Consider the following 21,046-nt stretch of genomic DNA (forward strand, 5'->3'; position numbering starts at 1 on the left):
TACAAGATACCCTTCTATGTAGCCATCACTAGTAGAACCTAAAGTGGGCTTTTAATCTGGTCTCACAGATCCCAGCCTGAACATTGTTTGTCTCGGGCCATTTGTGAAGATGCTAATTATCCTGCTGCTGAAAAGAATGCTGGTGTCCCAGTGACGGGTTAGCTGCATGGCAGGCATCTTTGTCTAAATGATTTGCCTTCGATCAAGAGGTGCAACACTTTCCAGCTAAATAAAGTGATAATAAAAACTTACCTTCTTTTAAGCTCAAAATTGGCTTAGAGTAAATAAATGCAAATGGTGTCAGGTTTATCATTCCTCTCTTATGCTGTTTCTTCCCTTCTTTTCAGGAATTCAGTGAATATAAATGACATTTACTCAAAGTATAGTCCTTAGTTACAACAATAAAGTTTAAAAACTTTCCAAATATTTGCTTTGAAGAAAATAGTCATTTATTGTCAAAGCATCCAACATACTCCGATAAACTATAAAGTTTAATAAATATTTCCAGGGATAAAAGAAACACATAACTATTCAGACTCCATTTCACTGGCACAAAATTACACTTTGTATTAAAAGGAAATACATATTTACATAAGTGATGACATTCTTCATTGAAGTCCATAATCATTTCATTATACATGCACTTCCCCCTGGAAACTCAAATTGAATGGCAACCCCTTTTTATTCATTTTGTTTATTTTTGTAAGAACACAAACTATCATCAAGAAATGCGGAAAGCATCTCACCCTCCTCCTTTACTTTATATCTAAAATAAATTTTGCCCTTACATATAATTATTACATCTAAATCGTAAGTGCTTAATAATTTAAGTAGAAACGTATGACAAATGCATCAATATGTTGCAATATATGACATTTTTAAAAATGTACCTTTGTTTTGGGGAAAGTGAAAATGCGTGCATTCAAAAGAAAACCCCCTCAAACAACCCACCCAATCAAAAATCCACCATCCTGGCTCTTGTGTGTGTGTGTCTGTGTGTGTGTGTGGGGGGGTGGGTGGGTGTGTGGGTCCCGGGTAAATATTTGAATGAAGTTCCCGGAAGGGGAGGACGTGTGTGCGCGTTGCGGGGAGTGGTGAATGTACGTATCTTTGTGCAGTGTTTCGGGGTGCAAGGAAGCGGTGGATGTTCTCGCGTGTTTATTCCTGCAGGTGGCTTGACTGTGCGTGCGCGCGCGCGGAAAGCTGGGGTCCTTGCCGAGTCAATTATGCGAGGTCATGTGCCTGGAGAGGTGGTGGCGCTCCCTGAAGGACTCATTGCAGATGGGGCACTTGAGTTTCTCCTCTCGCCGACGCTTCACCAAGGGCTCCATCGCATACTCCTTTTTGTGGTGCGACCTCATGTGGTACACCAGGTCGGAGGTCATGCGGAAGGAGGCGTTGCACTTGGCACACCAGTTCTGCGCGGGCAGACACAGCGAGGTGAAGGAGGGCGGCAGCAGCGTGAGCGCCGAGGGCAGCTGCAGCTGCAAAGGCCCCGCGGCCGCCGCAGCAGCTGCGGCTGCAGCGGCAGCGGAACTCTTGGGCCAGAACGCGGTGGCGTACAGGAAGGGGCTCTGCTTAGGTAGGCCCCCGCCGCCGCTAGGCAGGGACCCGCAACCTCCGTTCAGGTCCGCGGCCCCCTGAAGCTTCACCGCTAGAGGGTCCGCGGCGGCGGGGTAGAGTCTGGTGGGGCCCACGCCGTCGGCAGGGTGGCATGGCTCGAGCGCGCCCAGCTTCTGGCCCAGCACCAGCGGGGACAGCTGCGAGAAGGAGCGTGCTGGCTGCGAGAAGGCGCTTTTGCGCTCGTCCGACGCGGCGCCCTGTCCCCCGCCCGCGCCGCCTGCGGCCCCGGCGCCCGTGCCGCCCCCACCGCCGGTGCTGCCCGAGCTGCCCAGCTGCGGCACCGAAGTGAAGGCGCTGCCCCTCGCAGGACTGCCGCCCTCGAGCCGGCTGGGCAGCGGGCCCCCGGGCCGCGGGGCCAGCAGCTTCTCGGCGCCTACCGGCGACGCGGCCGCGGGTGTGGAGGAGCCGCCGCCGCCGCCAGCGTCCTGGTCCTCCGAGGCGACGCCCCCGCCGTCGGCGGTCCCCTCCTCCTGCAGGCCGGCCGCGCGGGTCGCCTTCTTCACCTCCACGAAGGCGCTGCGCTTCGCCTCGCCCGTCTCGGGACTGGGCGGCGCGAAGAGGCGGCCGTTCTCTTCCAGGCTGAAGTAGCTGCCCGAGGCTCGGTACTGCTGCGGTGTGCACACCAGATCCTCCTTGGAGGCCGGGAGGGGCCGCTCTGCGAAGCGGCCCCGGCTGCCTACCAGACCCGCGCCACCGCCGCCCTCCGCCGCCTCCTCCGGGAATTTCCTCTTTCCTTTGCCGCCGCCCGTAGCGATGCCGTCGGGACTCAGCTCCGCCTCCTGGTGGCCGCCGCCACCGCCGCTGCCGCTGCCAGTGCTGAGGCTCTGTGCTGGGGAGCAGCTGCTGCCTCCCCGGGAGTTTTCCAGCTCCCTGGCCAGGTTGTGGAAGTCTGTGGATGGTTTTGCGCTGCTGCCGCCGGCGGCAGAGGGTGGGTTGCTGCTTTCGGGGGAGGGGGCTGGGTAGTGGTGGAGGGGACCGGCTTTGCAAAACTTGGGACCCGGGCCTAAAGGTGCCTCCTGCTGCTGCTGCTGGTCTTTGCCACCACCGCCGCCGCCGCCCCCGTGGTCCTTGGTGCCCACGCCGCCGCCTTGCTCGTCTTGGGGACTTATATCAGCGCTGTGAAGTCTCTTGGGGCAGCGGAAACGCAGATGCGCCACATAGGGGAACTCAAACTGGAAACGTTGGCTGCATTCCAGGCATGTGTAAGGGGACGACCCTGCTTAGTGAGCAAACACCACACACACACGCACGCGCGCGCACACACACACACACACCACATGATTACTCGGCATCGTCCCCAAGCCAGTTTGCCACCATCCCCTTGACAAATCCACCTTCATTTCTCAGGGCCTGAGTGTCTGAGAAAAGAATGACCAACCTGATCTAACTTTCCCTCCTGATTTGGGGGGAATACAGCAAACAAGTCAAGTTTCCTTGCTTTATCTTCACCTATCTGTTTAGCTTCATTCCGAACTATATCTCAGAATCTTCCTATGAGACACCCAAAGGGAAGAAAGGCGCGCCAACGCGCCGGGTGAGCCCCTGCCGCTCCCTGCGTCTCTCCCCCGCTAGTTAAGGGCCCACACGCCGGTCGCGAGCCAACCTACCATTCATTTTGTTGTGGGATCTAGAGGGGCAGAGCAAGAGTAACTCAGTCAGTTCTTTCCCGTACCAAACTAGTAACTCCTCGTCTTTGGCAATCCTGCGAAGAGAGCGGTAAAACAGCTGTCCGTTTTTTATATAGGCTTCAAGGTTCTGCTCTTCCTTATCTCTGGCCGATTGGACCAACCGCAGCCACATGAGACCTTCTGAGGAACCATTTGCTGCTGAGGTGTCTACCTGCGGTTTGAAATAGATGAAAAAAGACAAGAAGGAGAGGGGAGAGGGACCCTCATAAGAGAATGAAATCAGAAGAATCAAGACCATTTCTTCCATGTTATTCTTTTCCAAAAATTATCTGAGACCACGCTTCCAAAAATTTGGCCCAAGCTGGGACCTGTCCTCATGTTTGTAACCAGTAGGCAAGGTAACCATCCTTTGAAACACTGCATCAATCATATAGATTATTTAAGTCACCGTTTTTATATATTGGTTGAATACTAATTGAGGAAATTTCTTCTTAGAATTTAGTGTTACCCTCTTGAGAGTTTACTTCTAAGTTATCCCACATTACAAAGGTATGGAGAATTTTGTTTGTTTCAGAAATAAAGCAAGCTTAAATATTAGAAATTACGCTATGGCAATCATGTTCCAAATCCTGGCTCGAACAATTAATAGCTTTTCTTTGTAAAGAAGAATAGGAAATGAGAGGCCTTTTATCTTCCAATTCAGACATGTGGATTTAATGATGCTTTACTATCAAAACCATTAACATTTTTACTTAAATACAAACTCTGGGCACTAGCTAATATTACCAAAGAAACTAATATTTAGGGGATGAAGAAGCCTCCTCAAATGGAAGGCAAATGTACCCAATACTTGTCAAAGAACTTGCAGAAACTAGTTAGTATGCAAATAGCCTCCATAGCCTCCGCCCCAGTGAAATCTCCCAGAGTTTAGGAAGTCATGTTCATCACCAGGATAAACCAGAACTGAAGCACTGATTTAGATATTTCTAACATTCCAAATCAAATTTTGTCATTTATTCCAAAAAATCAGTTGACAATAATTTGAGTTTAATTTTCCTTTTCTAATTTTTGATGTGTGAAATTGATTGCTTGCTTTATTGCATTTTCCACAGGCAAAACCTATCTCCACTTGTCATTAGAATTATTTTTAGTCCATTTCCAACAGGACATTACCCTCATACACCTACACAGCTCCAGCAGAGACTTACCCGAAAGATATAAGGTACTGTTCTCTTGTCAGTAGACTTGAGAGCTATGAAAGCAATGCTGTCATATAGGGAAGTATGGCTCAGGACACAGGGACCAAATATAGCATTCTCAGGGATGTCGCAGGTGGTGTAAACGCTGGTAAAAATATCTGTCAGACATTGTTGGACAGCCTTGGCATCTCCATCCCAGATGCCTCGCTGGATGCCTGTATCCTCCATCACTGGAGATAGACACACAGCAAAAGAAAGTGAGTTACAATACTGCTTTTACTGCCATTAACCCAGGCAGAACTGTTCAAATACTAGGCAGATTTTCCTTGCACCTGCCTGATTTTTGCATAGCTCTTATTTCAAAATTATAGGAGATAAACATGGCATATTTTAAAGATGAAAACTAAGAGATACTTGTTAAAATAATTAGAATAGTGGGAAATCTGGAGCTGACTGCTTGGAAGAAAGAAAAGAAAGGGCTGGGAAAGACTAGATCATTTTTGCATTACCTTGATGTTGGATTGGGTAGATTTTGGAGATGAAGTTCAAGGCAGAATATATATATTATATATATATATATTATATTTATATATTTTATATATTTATATATTATACACACACACACACACACATATTTTAACCAGCCTATAGACTTTCCTTACTGAAAGAAACTTCTAACCCTTGGGGAAAAGTGCCTCTGCGTCTGTATTGAACTGGGTGCCCGGGAGCTGATTTTTTCCTTTTCTTCCAAAGAGGGGAGCAGCGTTAGTGAGCAGGCGGAGACAGCGGAGCATGGCGAATGGATTTCAAGTGGAGTGTCAGGGCCACTAATTCTGTGTCAGCTAACCTTTCTCTGCAGCCTACAAGAAGGGACCTATGTCTGCTCATTACCATAAGCCAACACTGTTCCTCTGAGGCTTTAATTAAAAGCAGCAAGCAGAGGTAATTTTTTTTCTGGACATGCTTATTTATGGATGAGAGTGAATCCCGGTTACCTTGTTATACAAGGGGGTGGTTTGAGTCACATGTAGCTCATGAAGTGAGCAGGTACAGGACAGGCCTAAAGTGTCCCCAGTCTGAAATACTGTGTGTAATGACTGGTAAATTTTCACTCCCCCTACCCCATATGACCCTTTTTGGGCAAGAGGGGGCAGCCCTCCTTGAGCACTCCTCAGTGGGCTCTCCAGCTGTTTAATCCACAGCAATTCAGAAAGTAACGCCCCAATGGAGGGTTCTCTATTAAGCTGTCATAAAGGGACATTTTCTTTCTTCTGGACACCCCATACAAGACTTATTATTAAAACAAAAACAAAACAAAACAAAAGGTGTTTAAATTTTTTAACTAGCTTTGAACTAGCTGCATTGCTTAGTATTTCAAACTAATCAAAAGATTCCTCGAAGTTTGTTGTTCCCTGATAATGTCACCGTTGGCAATTATTTATGTGTGTTTTGTATAATTAAAGTAACAGGAAAGAGTAAATCTAATTCTTTTCCTGCAAAGCTGTTCATTATGGAATAATATCAGCGACGTCTGTTTTTATTTTAATTTATATTAACCAATTAACCTTACACGTGTGACTACAAGGTGTGCTGTTTTCCCCCCATTCCAGCTAACATAGTCTAAAACTTTGGTTCCTCTCATTTTCCATTCATCCTCTTGCATCCCCCAAATGTCAAGTGTTGGGCTGTATCTACCAGACAGCAGAAATAAGGGAAGATATCCATAAAGAAGAAACTTGATTATTCTACATCATCTATCTCTGGACATTTTTACCCCATACAAGGTAGACATCCTGATTTTTCATTTCAAATTAAAATACATTTTTAAAAACCCATAACCTCTCATCTCATTTTCAACGGAATCCTATTCTCCTCTTTTCAATTTCCTTCAATTCAGCGTTTTATGCCCCAATTTCTCTCTTCCTTTTAAAAATCTCTTTCACACAAGCATTTCATTGTGCTGGGAGGTCGCCCCCGTCACTTCGGGCAACAGCAGGGGCACAGTCATTAAAATGCAGTTCTACCTAACAATACGGTGAAAAGGTCCTCACTCCGCCGCGCTAATAGCGGTCGGAGTCGCCGCGCCAGTCACCACGAGCCTCAAGCCCATCACAATAACCGCTGGGCAAGAGCCTAGGAGCGCCCGCCCGCGTGCGGTCGCTTTGCCACCCAACGTTTCACAGCTCCGTGCCCCGCTCTGGGCCCAGGTTCTTATCCGCCTGCCCTGGGAATATACCCCAGAGCCGGTGGGGCTTTCTGAAAGCCGGTCGCTGCTGCCCGCCGCTAGCCCGTCCCTCTAGGCAGGCATTGTCTGGCGGCCGCGCGCTCCCCAGTCCCCGGCTTCTCCGGTAAAGTGCTCCCCACCCGCTCCTCCTATTGTACAATATTACTGGCAGTAGAGAGCCCCTCAAGAATTATTTTTCTCTCTCTTCTGGATAATAAGGAGACGGAAGACAAAATTTTCTACTCTTTCCACCAAACTGCCTTCCTCCCATCCCCCTCCCACATCAATGCAAATAGACTTACCAGGAATAAGGTCAGTATAGACTCTACCAAATAAGGCCACCTGGAACCCGGAAGATGCAATCGAGTGTTTCTTTTTGCCTATTGTATCAGTGTACTTCCATGTCAAGAGGTGTTGGTGTTGCTGTCTTTTAGGCTTTTCCTAAAGAGATAAGAGAGAGATGGAGAGATGGGGAGAAAAAGATTGGGGGGTGGAGGGAGGGAGGGAGAGAGAGAGAGAGAGAGAGAGGGAGACGGAGAAACGGAGTTGTACAGATGGACCCGATGCAGTGACTGACTGGCACGCAGACACACACTTTTTGTTTGCTGCACATAATCTGCCCAATGACGCGTGACAGCCCACGTCCCCTCCCTTTAACTCTTTGCTGGGCCAGGAGCTCCCTCCGGCGCCGCCTGCCTCGCAGCTTTTTCCCCCGGCCTGCCCGCGCCCCGCAGATCATGAGCGCCTACCCCGGGTGGCAACGCCTCTCAGAGAGCGTCCCGGCCCGCCTCTTCCTAAAGCTCGGGCCCTCTGGGACGGCTAGGAGGGGAAAATCGTTTCGGGATTGGAAAGGAAGGTACCAAAAGGATTGGAGAGGGCCTTTCCCCGTTTCACTAGGCACTTGGAGAAGCTATGACAGAGAGCTGGACACCCAGCGCGTGCGGACCCCGAGCGTATTTCCCCGGAGTCCACGTTCCGTGAAAGGGAGAGAGGTGCGGTTAGCCCCAGGGATTCTCTAGCCCTGGAGCCTCCGCTGATTTGCGCCGCTAGTTGCCTGGGGTTGATAAACGGGCGTCGTCTCTCTTCAGGAGCGCCAACACTACCAAGCTTCCCCCTGCAAAATTCAGAAAGGATGCGCTTTGGTGAGAACTTGGCTCAGCCTTCCCATGGCTCGGGAGATGAGGTTGGAGTGAGAATGTCACCAGACCTCGGAAGGGGACATAACAGTACCTCCTAGTCCCAGGACACGGGTACGTGGGCGGAGGTGGGGTGCCGGAGGTTGGTGGGAAGAGCGCAGGTTAGTGGACTCAAACAGTTCCTGGTTTTTTTGTTGTTTGTTTGTTTTTTGGGTTTTTTTTTTTTTTTTTTTTTTTTGCCCTCTGCTTCGTGCAGAATCTGCACAGCCCCAGAGGGAGTCCTATAATGGGTGCTGTTGGCACTCTGAGGTCTTGGGGTTGCGAGGCAAGGGTGATTCAAAATAAAAATGATTACCAAGATGGGCTCTGGAAAGCTTTTCGCATCCAGCCGGTGGTGGAGGAGGGGATGGAGTTGCCAAGGCCGTCTCGGGAGCCTCGTTTGTGCGCTAAGCCACTTAGAGGCGCTGACTTGCCCCTTTAGTGCAGCAGCTGATGCTAATGACTTGAGGTCTTTAACAGCCTGCAAGTTGACTCCTTCAACAGGGCTGCAACACCATTTCGCTGGGGGATCTCGGGCTTCTTTTTCACAGTTCAATTCTCTACTCCTAAGGGAAGAAAGGCCTTTGAGTGGTATAGATAGTTTCTCAACTTCTTCAGCCCCACCCACACCACCACTACTTTGAAGTGGGCAATCTGTCAGCATTAGGATAAATCGGATTGTGCAGCTGGCTAAAGTGGAGGAGGTAGAACCACAACTTAAGGAGACAGCCTCCTTGTTGTTTTTCCTTGTTGTTGTTGAAATAATGTATTTGGGGAGTTGGCAAAAAGCAGCTTATCATGTTAGTTTGATCCTCTCCCAGCTTTGAGATCCTTCTCTAGAACTCGGTGGAGTATGGAGGCTTTGACAGCCTGGTGACTGCAGTCCTAGGAGGCCAGGGGAGGATTTTCCTGAGGAGAAACAAGTGCAAGGACTTTCCCATGAAGTTAATTTTCTTCCTTGTTCTCTCTCTCTCTCTCTCTCTCTGTGTGTGTGTGTGTGTGTGTGTGTGTGTGTTTCCTTCTCTTTTCTGGTCAGTACCCCAGGCAAGTTCCGAATTGCTGCCTAGAACTAAACTGAAATTCAAAGAAGGAAGGGCTGTCAAATCCCCATATTTTGAGAGAAAGTGGGGAATTCCTTAGTTTTCAGGTTAGCTACTGACTTTTCAAAGAAAGCTTCTTGAAGTGCAGTTGTAGGTACTTTAGCTATGTGCAATTTTATGTACTTTGGCTAAGGGTGACTCCTAATGATCAAGGCTTAGTGCAATGAGGGCTCTCTCACATGTCTGTATATAAGAATCTGCAGCTGTACTGAGCTACCAATTGTCTTACAACTGATTGCTCCATTGAATACTAGATTCACTTCTCTCTCTCTCTTTCTCCACACACACACACACACACACACACACACAAAAGCATGGACACATTGTCCCCTAATACTTCTTTAAAGAATGGGTGGAAGAATTAGAAATGTGAAAATAATGTCTCAAACATCTGGAAAATAAACCTCAGGTTTGAAGAATAGTGGCCAGAAACATAAGTTAATTCCAAGTAGAAGAAAGAAGAAAAGTAAAGGGCAGAAGAGGCATGGTTGTAAACAACTTCAAGTTAATGAAGAAAAGTAGTCATAAGAGAGTCATGCGGTCCCTTAGAAACTACAGACTGATAAATGCAATATGGTGTGTGAGGAGTGGTGTTTAAGAACATAATTTCATTAATCTGTTGAACAGAACACTCCTTAGTGCTTTCTTTTGCTGTTATTTAGAGCATTGGAAGTTTATCTTTCAGGAAAAGTCATCTGTCCTTGCAAAGCATTAAAAAATTATCTTACATATTGTAAATATATAAGCTTGTACTCCAGAATGTGGACTTTAGAAAATAAACTCTAAATGGAAGGCATTTTTCTTGTGCCTGGCCTTTCTCTTATTAAATATAGAGACCATTTAAACTATGTTTCTTTTGAGGTACTAAAACCTTGACTCCAGTTTGCATAAAATAATGTTTTTGATACTTAAGTTCAGGGTGAAACAGCTTGACCTTTTTAGGTCTCAAGCTAGAAAATGGAAGATTTTATACATCTGAGAAGGGAGCGATTTATTGAGAATCTGGCCAACAGATGCTTCATTTCAGTTTTACTTTTTTGCCCTCTAATTAATGTTTTTCCTACTGCTTTCAGGTAAAGATCCTTAAATATCAGAATTTCTCACATTTTATGAATCTGACCTACCCTTCTTATTATGAGTTAAATAAGTGACATAACAAAACAATATAAGTAAGATTAAATCAAAGTTCTTACTTGGAGAGTTTTCCAGTAATTTAAGTGGTACACATTTTGCTTGGTAATGTAAATGTCCTAAATGACAATCATTAATAGGGGATAAAGAAAATCTACAAATTATTTTTATTTCTGTAGAAATTTATGGGCTAAAATGGTACATAAACTACTTTGAAATCACTCTGCATTAATACCTACTGGAATTCACTGATACTAAATGGAGGGTTGAGGCATTTATTCAGCCTCAGACAGTACTATAAAAATGTACCTAGTCAATAGTTTTATGTAATTCACATGGAACAATGGGTTTATGCATATATTTGGAGCTCTCTTCCCTAGGATTTTATTTCCAATTAAGTAATTAGAAGAATGACGATGAAGACTGGGCATGCTCACCTTGTTCCACTTTAGCAAGGCTCTTTGGAGTCCTGGCAAAAATACACATGTAGGAAACTGTAGTGTTATTTTGGAAGAGTGGGCTGGAGAGAGGTTGATAAATGATACCCGAGGTGCCTTTTATGACCTAAGTGAGAGGGTGGAGAAAGGGTAAGAAAGGGAATTTTAATTCTTAGTATTAGAATGGGAATATCCTTTCTCTTCCCAGGGTTGAAAAATGGAGCCCAAAATATTTCAACTTCTTTGATAAGAGGCAGGTAACATCTCCAAGAATAATTCACATAAAGATTATTATCCTATGAGAATGAAAACACACTGATTTTCTTTTTCTATATCTTTCTAGGTTCTGGCTTACCCACCTCTAACTCTATTGCCAAAGCACTACGCCAGCAAAGGCTTGATTGTCAAAAGAGTATGGCAATTCATGGTGAAAGGGGGGGGGGGGGAACCCACACACTGGAAGATAAGAGGATGCCAATGGAGCAGACAGTGGCAGCTCCTTCCTAAGCTTATTAATTTCCCACAGGGAGGTCTCTGGAAGGGGCTGTGAGGGTTGAGGGAGGCAGAGAATAGATCTTCAAGGAGGAGAATTGCATTACCTAGCCTCACCATTCAAAATAAGGAACTTTTTAGGGGATAAACCTTATTGACTACTTGTACATGAAAGAGAAACAGAAATGATGGGCTGGTCAATTAAGAAAAACACCAGGCCTGTGCCAAAAATGTTGTTCAGAGGGTTGTTAACTCATTTTCTACCACTTTGCTTTTCTCAAGAGAATGATACATGGTGGGTTTTTTAAAAAGACCCAGAGGGGTTTGTTTGTTTGTTTGTTTGTTTGTTTGTTTGTTTGTTTTACATCTTGGTGAGAAGAGGCATGCTTGCTGAGTTGGATAAACAATGATGTGAAGGAGTAGGGTGTGGGGAGGGGTACTTGTTTTTGTAAGTATACACTGCAAACTCAGTTTGAGTCTGTTCCTCACACTAAGTATTGTAGTTGGCTCACTGGGTATTACATAAGCAAATGTTTTCCAGGCTGACCCTGGGAAAGCCAGAGACTTAGAGTTGGGTAATTTTGTAGCCTGTGAGGAAGGACTTCAGGATCCCAACTGTAGGGATCATTACTCCTGACTCACACTTTTCTCTCTTGGGCTTTTCCTCATAAACGGTCCAGCTTTAAATCCTGCTGCTCCTGTAGCTACTACTACCATCATTATCATTACAATGATAATCTACCTTTCTCAAGTTTAAAACTTTCTCTCTGAGTGTTCCCAAGTTTTACTTACACTTCTGTTGGAGTTCAGCTGAGAATGGGATAGTCTTTGAAAGCTATATGTTACTATCTTCCTCTCCTGGATCTGGGTTGTAGTCAACTGGCTTAATGGCCTCTGAGTATGACTTTTAGATGGGCTAGCAAACCGAAGTGACATTGTGCAAAACTACCAACAGATATGAAATAAGTGCCTCATACTCATCTGTGTGAGTATGACCTCTGAACCAAATCCAATATCCACTATTTTGACCCCCTGGATTCTCCCAACTTTTATATTCCTCCCAAAATGAGTATGTAACGATCTGGCAAGAAAAGGCCTGGATTTTTGTCAAATCCATAGGTTCCAAAGTCCTTCCTAGACTCAGACACCACACCCTTTGAATGCATCTCAGTGTGAGGGTGGTTGGCTGGTTGTAGCCAGGTCTCCATCAGTCACTCTGAACCTCCTTACCCTCTGGGTCCGGCTTTTTAGGCAGACTGGGAATCAGAGGATGTCTAGCAGTCTCAAATTGGTGTCCAGCAATCTCAAATGAGAATTTGAGAAGTCTAACTCTAGGCCTTGGGAATGTGACAACATTGAGAGGCTCTACATCAAATTTCTTCACACAGCCAGGAGAATGGACATCATCCCAAGATTCAGTAACTCTGTGCCACCCTTTTCCTCTCTGTTTTAGGTGGATTGTAATTCCTGAGTTAAATAAAGAGGCAATGATAGACACACAGCATATATATCCTGGGCAGACTACACTTCTTGGCATCTAATCCCAGTTAGCTTTCTGAGGCACAGACTGTGAGAATTTGGGCTGCTGGGGGAAAAGCAACAGAAAGCATGGCTCTTCTGGGAAAGGGGTCTAGGCAGGGGACACAAATGTCCAGTACTTGGAATAAACCCATGGTACACTTTCCTGAGGCCCAAAGAGAGAGACGTTTCATTTTCTCAAGGAAGAGAGAAGCAAGAGAAAGAAAGTAAAAAGAAAGGAAGAAAGAGAGAGACAGAAAGGATTTGAGAAGTATATACCAGTTAGGAGCCACCATAGTGATGATTCACATTGTATTAAAAAGTCTTGGAAATATGGTTCAATTTCTTCACAAATTATCCTCCCGAACTGCTCCCTTGATCATATTGCCAACTGAACTCTGAGTGAAAACTGTATGATTTCAGTTCAATTAATCCCAGGTGTTCTATGATTTAATCCAGGGATATTAATTTAGCATCAATGGGGGATGTCTCTCAAAACATTATAAGAAAAGCTGTTAGTTCTCAGAAGATTTTCACAAACACTTGAAAGCTACCAATGTAAGTCTTTCCTCACTGCTAATACTTGGAAACATGGTCTCCTAAAAAAAATTCAAAGATCAACATGTCACAAATGCAGCAACATCATGACTACTATAAACACTTCTGGACTTACATTGTGAAGTGGAGGCAAGAATAGGCAAGGATTGCAACATATGTGTTCTCTTGAACTTGCTGAGTGAAAAGCTGCCTCCCAGGCTGATTTGATAGTATCTGTAATGTAATATAGTAACCATGATATTATTCATCATCTCCTTTTAAGGAAGTTTAAATGAAAATTCTTATTTTTAAAAGAAATAATACCCAGAATTGCTAAATAAAACACTCATAAATTCCTAAGAATAAACATGTTGAATATAATGATCTAGATGTTGGGATTTGCTAGGCCTAGAATTTAACTTAGGCCTGAATAACTTTATACCTGAGCAGAAATGGTCCTCTATGCATATATGGGTATGGGTGTGTGTTTAAGAAGGTTGGGGTGAATGTTGTGAAAGGCATCAATGAAAAATAAGTTGTAGGACTGTCATTTTACTTGAATGCTTGTCCATTAAGTAGCCAGTTCTCTTTTTTGGATGTTTTCATGTAAGATGGTATCGAGAAAATAGTTTGTGTGAAATCATTTAGGACAGCAATTGGTCCCAAGGGAGCAAATTGAACAGAGTTATAAAGAATATATTTCCTGAGTATAATGTTACTATCTAATATCTTGTGTGTGTGATCAGCTACCCCACGGCATTATCTATATTCTAAAGTCAGTTTAAAACTGAAGTCCTAAGACATCTGTGTTCCAAATAAGTGGGGTTCTCCTGAACTTTTGAAAATACCTTCGAGAAAGCCAATGCCAATGCACTGAGTGCAACGAGTTTTATTTTAACCTGCAGGACTGAATTAGAGGCTCCTCCTCAAGGCCACACACAGCTGAGTTTGAGTCCTGAGTTTGGGAAGCAAGACAAGGCACAGAAGTGCCTGCTAGACTCGAACACTTCTTGATGTCTACATTGTCGGATGCCCATGTCTTAGTGAAAGGTACAGCGACAGAACTAAGAGTGCAGAGAAGGTCAAATGAGGGACTTCAATGTGGGCAAACCAGGTTTCCCTGGGAGAGATCCAAGGAGGGCAACGCCCCCACAGTGTCAGGAGGCGCAGACACAGATCACATCATTTGAGCTGATTCACCAAAGAGTGCAGAGCCCTGACACAGGAGGCGACCAGGGCAGAACAAAACAAGCCATCATCTGCCTGGCGTCGCCCTTGCCCTTGTAGGGGCACAGTGCACAAACCGTGAATGTGGGGCAGTGTAGGGCCAAGCTGCGCGCGCTTGGTACGCTCCAAATAAACCCTGGGCGAAGTAGGGAGGAAATGCAGTTCCCAAGGGCCCGCCACATTTCCCTTGTTCTTTTTAGCCTTCCATCGGCAATTAATGCCATCACTTGCTTCCCGCTAGGTGACCGCTTTACCTTCGGAAAGGCGTCCCAAGGGTGGGGTCTCCCAGAACCTAACACTCTTTCCACCACCCTGTCTCCCTGCCTCTGTGCACGACCTCGAGCAGCTGGTCGCCTGATCTCGTCTTGCGGGGCAGGAGCCTGTGTTCCCATTTTTTACTAGCTGGGTTGCCGGTGACCTACCTCAGCCTTGATTTTCCTCCGGTTGAACTAAAGCTGGCAAGAGCTGCCTCCCGGATCGCAGTGAGGACTCTAAGGGAACGAGGGCGAACACGCTTTGGAAAGCCAGTTGCTGAGCAGATGGTAAGGGATCACTTCCAAAAGCCAGGGCTAGTTTCATTTCAGTCTTGGACACGAGATGGTCTCAATGCTTTCATTAATGAACATTCTCCTTAGAAGTCTGCAGAACTGACCCAAGAAGAAGGACCAACAATTCAGGCTCAGGAAAGTCCACAACTCCTTAGGGGAACCAGTTCTGCGTGGTTTCGAATCCCAGGTCCCCCCAGGTAATTTAACCGGTCTGTACTTCAGTCCTTCATCTGTGAACTGGGGGCATAAAAGGGACCCTTTTCATAAAGTTAGGGCTGAGTTGATACTTAGCAAGCAGAGAACAAGGCTTGGTACATACTAAATGCCCATCCCAGAGCTGCCTATTGTTACTAACACGGCCATTGCTTCCTCATTAGAAAACTGGGAACTGTATTGTGTACCCACTTTCCAAGTGACATCCCACCCCCACCCCAGGTTTAGTGGAACAGTAATCAGTTTGCTGCGGAAGGCCGGCCTGGTAGATTGATATTTGACTTCCATCCTCCCATGCCCATCTTGCGAGTTCTTTCTTTAGGCCTGGTGGAGGTGCGAAGGGTCAGGGTCGCTGTGCCACGTTAGAAACGCGGGTAAGTCAGGCTGTTAAAGGCTCATCCGGGCGACTCCGTGGGATGAGAAGCATGTGAACACGTTAATGGTAAACTCCAGCGCTGCGGCCAAAAGCCGAGGTCTGGGGGTGAGCAGAGAAACCTGGAGCACCGGGCCTCCCAGCGCTGACCAGGGCTCTGGGCCTCCTACAGTGCGCGTTGACCTCCCCACTCCTGTGAAGGGCTGTGGCTCAGATGCGGACCGGGTGGATGGCTCCAGCCCTCCCCTACACGCCCAAGTACGGGAGCTTGGCAGGACGAGGTAACTAGTGCCCGGAGGCAGCAGCTACACCATTGGCACTGGAGCTTCGTGCAGGGCGGGTTCCCCCCGTGGCTGCCCTCACTCCTGTTCCAGCGCCCGCACGCTGGCTTCAAGCGGAGCACTGTGGGCCGCATGACAGACGGAGCCCCCTGTCTGGCTTGCGAAGCCCAGCGGAGCCTCCTTCTTCTAACCCACCCCGCTTCCGCGCAGGCGCAGCCCTGAACGGGAGATTTACGTTTTCCCCACGCCCACCGTCTCACGTTATATGAAACTTTCCGCCCAGTCTAGGACTGGGGATCAGGTAACAGCGGTCAGTTGTGGGTTTCCAGTTGCTCTTCCTTCTGAAGGATCCAAGAGGCAGTGGTTAAGAGTTTGATATTTGGGGTTTTGAACACTCAGGTCTCAACCCTGGGTCTATAATCTCCTACCTGTGTGTTTGAGCAAATCACTTAACCTCTCTGAACTTTAGTATCTTCATTTGTAAAATAGTAAAGACAACATCTATTTCATAGAGTGGCTATGAATATTGCAGGTCAAGCCTGGGTTCAGATCCCAGCTAGGCCACTTGCTTGAGTTAATTAGCATCTCTATGCTTTTGTTTCCTGTGAAGCAGGGGGATCTGTGAAATAGGGATATTATAATATTTAACATCAATAACATCATACTTAAAGGGTCAGCATGCGAATTAAGTGTGATGAGGCTGGCAGAGCATTCAGCCTAGCACGAAATAAATGCCCAAAGTTTAAAGCATCTCAGTGTCCTCTGTTTTGGAATGCTGGGTAAACAGAATTTTAAAAATCTCAGCTCTCTCTTCCCACTTTTTTTCCTCTTTGGAGAGAAACAAGATGCAAAGATGTATGTCAGTGTGTGGGGTGGTAGTGCCTGGAGAGTTGGAAGGAAGTAGCTTGTGGCAGAAAGTTAGGGGACCCTTGTGGAAGTTGAATGCCTGTCCTCCTGGCCTTTTCTCTTTAGTGTTTAGTTACAAGGTAAAAGAATTGAAAAGGCAGAGAAAAGGGACTTGGAACATGGAAGACACTCAACAAATGTTTCTTGAACAGAAAATGACATTTCAAAAATCAAGGAGACAAAGAGTCTGTCTGAAATGGGAATGGAGACCCAGAGTTGGGATTGACTGCCATCTCTTGGTGCCAGGTTGCCAGTAGGCATTTGGGGCTCTATAGGAGCATTTCTGTGTGACTTTATGTTATAGATCTCAGGAAGGGGGGGTGACATTACTCTAGAAGAAAAGACTCTGCGGACAGGAGGAGCCAGAGGTTGCATCCCCTTGCATATAGAGGAAGGGCACAACCCAACAACAGACACGGAGTAAACCTGACTCAAGAGAAGTTAGAGAAGTAAAACTCAGGTGAAGAGAAGAAAAGAGAAACCATATGGACTATCTTGGGGCAAACTAGGCCTCCAGTATAGGGTTGGACTCTGTATATCCCCCAAACCTTGGAAATTCAATCTGCAGCCCCAAACCCTAAATTTGCAGACATCCCCTAATTATCTTCACAGCTTAGACCCTCTCAAAGTAGAGAAGCATATCTGCATCACCAAATGCCCCATCATTTTCCCCTCTCCTTCAACACAGTATCATCCTTCTTTTCTGTTCTTCATAGATAATAAAATAATGGACAATGATATTTTACCCATCAACTAAGAGGACATCCAAGAAAACATGGCCTGAAACAGCATTCAAAATGATGTTCTTCTGCTTTTTTTTTCCCTCAGGGCAGAGAATGCTGATATAGCAGCAACCTGGGGTATTTCGTAAAGTTCTAGCTCGTAGTCCACTATCCTGAATAAAAGGTTCCATTACCAAAAAGGAGAATAAAATAAAACCAATTCCTCAGTATTCTACCCTGGGGGCAAAGGAGACATTGGTGAGAAGGAGCCACAACTTGGAAAAAGATTTATTTTTCCTGGCCATAAATCTCATCCCTTGTTCCTCTGCCCAACGAAGCATGATAAAGTCCTTTTCCATAAAGTATTCAGTATTAGAGCCACAAAGCTCCCCCAATCAGTAGCCATCTGCTTCTACCATAACTGCTGCTCCCGAAGCAGGGAAAGCAGCAGCAGAGAAAGGGCACCACTGTTAGGCTGCTGGACAAATGAGGAGCCTGAATAGCTTTGGTTTTCCTTGTGTATCTGTATCTATAGAGACAGGAGAAGAAAGGCTGCATTATATTGATACAACAATTGTAAAACAAAACATGGAAGAGGCATCTAAAGGGCAATATCGCATGCATCAGGGGTCCCCAGATAAAAGGGCACTAACAGATTTATAGAAACCTTTAATTGGTTTTCAATTGAAAGCTAAAGAGGCCAGGGTGTAGCTGTGAAGAGTGGCAAAGTGCTCTCCTTCAGCCCTCTGGAGGCGTGATCGATTTCATGAGCGGAGAAAAGAGGAGACCCTACCCGCCCAGAGCTGCTGCTTCTTTGAGGGCAGGGAGCAACTCCACATTAGCAACTTTCCTTTTTGGCCAGAGTTAACTGATCTGATCTTAACAGTCTCTCTCTCTCTCTCCCCCCATCCCCACTTCTCTGTCTCCCCTCTCTTCCTTCCTCCCTCATTTCTTCCCTTCTTTCTTCCCTCTTTCAGACCAGTAGGTAAGTGGAAAGAGGAAGGAAAGGATGCAAAAGTAAATCTAACATTCCAGTTCTGGAAAAAAAAAAAAAAAAAAACAGGCTCCTAATAAGGCCCAGACTTTAAACCTGTTTACCCACTAGTAGGGAGGCCTCTGAAAGAAACAGGGGTCTGACTCTTATCCTACCCCAGCCTTCCTTTTCTCCATTATTATACCAAACCAGTCCTTCCTTTTCTATACCAAACGGGAAAAGCTAAGCGTCACAGGAGTCTCTCCACCTAGTGCAGTGAGAAGTTTTCCCTTGTGCCCACCGGGTTTATTTCAGAGTGGATCTCTCCATTCAGCCAGTACCAAGCGCCTTTTCCTTAACCCGTTCCTGCGCAGCGCCGCAGCGACGGTGGCCCCGACCACAGTGCCCACCCATGCAGCAGCCTCGGACGTCCGTCTGTCTGTTACTAAAGCTAATTTATTGGCCTGACCCTCCATTATCACTTTCGGCTTCCTAATTAATCAACGATAAAAGGCAATGACGCAAATTACGATTATGAGGGAACTGGAAGATGGTTTTGAATAAAATGGGAGAAGGGAAATATGATTAATTGAACGACATGATAGTGAAATCTCAAGTGCGAGAAACAGGCCCCAAGAGATCAAACTCTGAACTCATCCGTATGGCAGGTGCGCCCCTCCAGTTGTCCTAGTGCCCTCGCAAGGGGACAGCCCCTAAATTAAGTCACATGGGTCCTAAGCCTTCGGAAGAGACAGAACTGGGTTCCCACTCCAACTCCCAACCACACTGTGCCTGAGGCCATTCCTCCAATCCTATCCCTTTCTCCAATCCCCATCGCTCACTCTGCCGCCGCCCCTGTCGACTTTCCGGGCTCCCCGCCGGTGAGTCCACTCCACTTCAGGACCGCATTTTTATTGAAGTGCACCCTATTATTTCGCTAATGAGCTGCGGGTCTCCTCAGTTTCCCTTCTGTCCTTGCATATTCCTCTAGCGAGGCTAACTCTGTGAAATTGCAGGAAAACAAGTCTAGTAGGTCAGAGATCGCATTTGCTCGTGTAAGGGATTAATAAAGCTCTTGTCTGATGCTGCTTTTTAGAATTACGTTAGGGATTAAAAGACAGACTCAACACAGGCACACATTTTGCATCCGCTGGTCGTTGTGATTAATTTTTCCGAGGGGATTTGGGCCGGGAGCTTACGGAACGTGCTCTCTGGGTCTAAAACCCGACGACCTCGGCGCACGGGCGAGCGGAGGGTCTGGGGGCACTGTGGGCACGCGCCAGAACACTGGGGGATTAGAGAGGACATCGGACGGGCCCGGAGATGCCAGCCACTGCGGCCTTTCAATGTCCCTTCCCTCCCCTTCCCCACCCCCAGCGCAACTGCTTCTGAAAAAAAACGGTGAAGACTGTTCAGGGAGGCTGTCTTTAGGGTTCTGGAGAGCGGTAGAGAGGGAGAGAAAGAAAGAGAGAGAGAGAGAGGGAGAGAGAGAGAGAGAGAGAGAGAAAGAGAAAGAGAGACTCTTGACTGTCATGACTTTTCGGTGGGAGAAAGGGGCTCAGTACTAAGCCAGTGAACTTCAAGCATCTGTCTTGCAAGGGAAATCCCCAGCTCTGCATTCCAGGGAAGCGCTGCTCCAAATGCGTAACTCACCCCCCAATCAAACAGTCGCCGTGCCCTGTCCCTCGAAAAGAATGACTTCTACCTCTGAGAGCTGCCATTCTCAGGGCTGCTTTCGCGAGCACCCAGGGAGGCACCTAAGGAGAGGAGCCAGAGCCAGAGTCTGAGCTTGAAACACGTCCATCCCCTCCACACTACCTCCCGGCGGGCGACAAACCCTCTCCTCCACGCCAGTGATCAGAAAAGAGAAGGAAAAGTGTCGGGATGCAAGCGGGGAGGGAGGGGGAAGTAAGACAACAAGGTCAGAGAGAAAGATAGAGAGACGAAGAGAGGGAGAGGGAGAGAGAGAGAGAAGCAAAAAGGAAACGAGAGAGGAGTACAGTTAGAACTGAGAAAAATGAGGAAGGCGTTGTAGCGGTGGGCGGAGGGCATTACCGCTTTCCAGCGGAAGGGGGCATCTTTGCGGCCGAGGGACCGTTCCCCGGGGCGGGGGCGGAACGCCCCGGCAGAGCCAACCCAGTAGCACCGGCCCCTGGGTGCTGGCGCCCCCTTCTGGCTGCTGTGCGGCCGCTCCCTGCTTCTCGCGGGTGCTCTGGTCCAGAAACTTGCGCCCTCCGCGCCCAGGATGAAGGGGCAGAGGGGAGGAAGGTCAATAAAGAGAGAGGGTTGGGTACCGGCACGCTCAGGCTCCTCCTTCCCCGCCCTGCGCCTGCCCCGCGGCTTCCTTACCTGGGGATTGTGGGGCTCCTTCCCCGTGAGCGCAGCTACTGCGGGCCCCTCGGCGGCCGCGCTCCCACCCCAATCCAAGCCTGCCGAGGAGCCCGTCCGCCTCGCGAAATGGCCCCAGTCTCTGCTGCAGCAGCTGAGAGGGAGGGAGCGACCGCCGGCTGCTGCCGGGCGGCGTCTGGGGGCCGCGAGCCGAGCGCAAGGAGCCGCCATCTGGAGCCTAGACAGCGGGCGGGGTTGGGGGTACAAGAGAAGGGGCCAGGCGGCTCGGCCCTAGGCGGGCGCGGTGCAGGGCTCTGGCATGGGAGTGGCGCCCAGTCTCCCCAAGTACTGCGTGTGTGTCGCGAGAGGGGTGGTGTGGCGGGTGGGGGTGGGGGTGTGTGAGGGTCATGG

The 21,046-nt window shown here is 47.4% G+C and overlaps 1 protein-coding gene across 7 annotated transcripts; it reads right to left on the reverse strand.

Moving 5' to 3' along the window:
• Positions 1 to 472: 472 nt before the first annotated feature.
• On the reverse strand, positions 473 to 20,831 carry PRDM8 (PR/SET domain 8). Of its 7 annotated transcripts, none has more exons than XM_031935327.1 (10): positions 20,657 to 20,790; positions 14,714 to 14,938; positions 13,201 to 13,298; positions 10,518 to 10,644; positions 8,166 to 8,415; positions 7,535 to 7,788; positions 6,977 to 7,115; positions 4,460 to 4,680; positions 3,231 to 3,462; positions 473 to 2,842 (listed from the first exon to the last, which is right to left on the reverse strand). In XM_031935327.1, exons 8-10 carry the CDS (start codon positions 4,676 to 4,678, stop codon positions 1,221 to 1,223), a joined length of 2,073 nt encoding a protein of 690 aa, XP_031791187.1. In that variant the 5' UTR covers positions 4,679 to 4,680; positions 6,977 to 7,115; positions 7,535 to 7,788; positions 8,166 to 8,415; positions 10,518 to 10,644; positions 13,201 to 13,298; positions 14,714 to 14,938; positions 20,657 to 20,790; the 3' UTR covers positions 473 to 1,220. The 7 variants fall into 7 exon arrangements, with proteins under 7 accessions (XP_031791187.1, XP_031791189.1, XP_031791186.1 ...); XM_031935329.1 differs by having other exon boundaries at positions 7,621 to 7,788; positions 14,714 to 15,076; positions 20,657 to 20,761; XM_031935326.1 differs by having other exon boundaries at positions 14,714 to 15,076; positions 20,657 to 20,761.
• Between the last annotated feature and the right edge of the window lie 215 nt (positions 20,832 to 21,046).

Source organism: Piliocolobus tephrosceles, chromosome 3 (assembly GCF_002776525.5).
Source record: "Piliocolobus tephrosceles isolate RC106 chromosome 3, ASM277652v3, whole genome shotgun sequence".
In the NCBI taxonomy this organism is placed as follows: Eukaryota; Metazoa; Chordata; class Mammalia; order Primates; family Cercopithecidae; genus Piliocolobus; species Piliocolobus tephrosceles.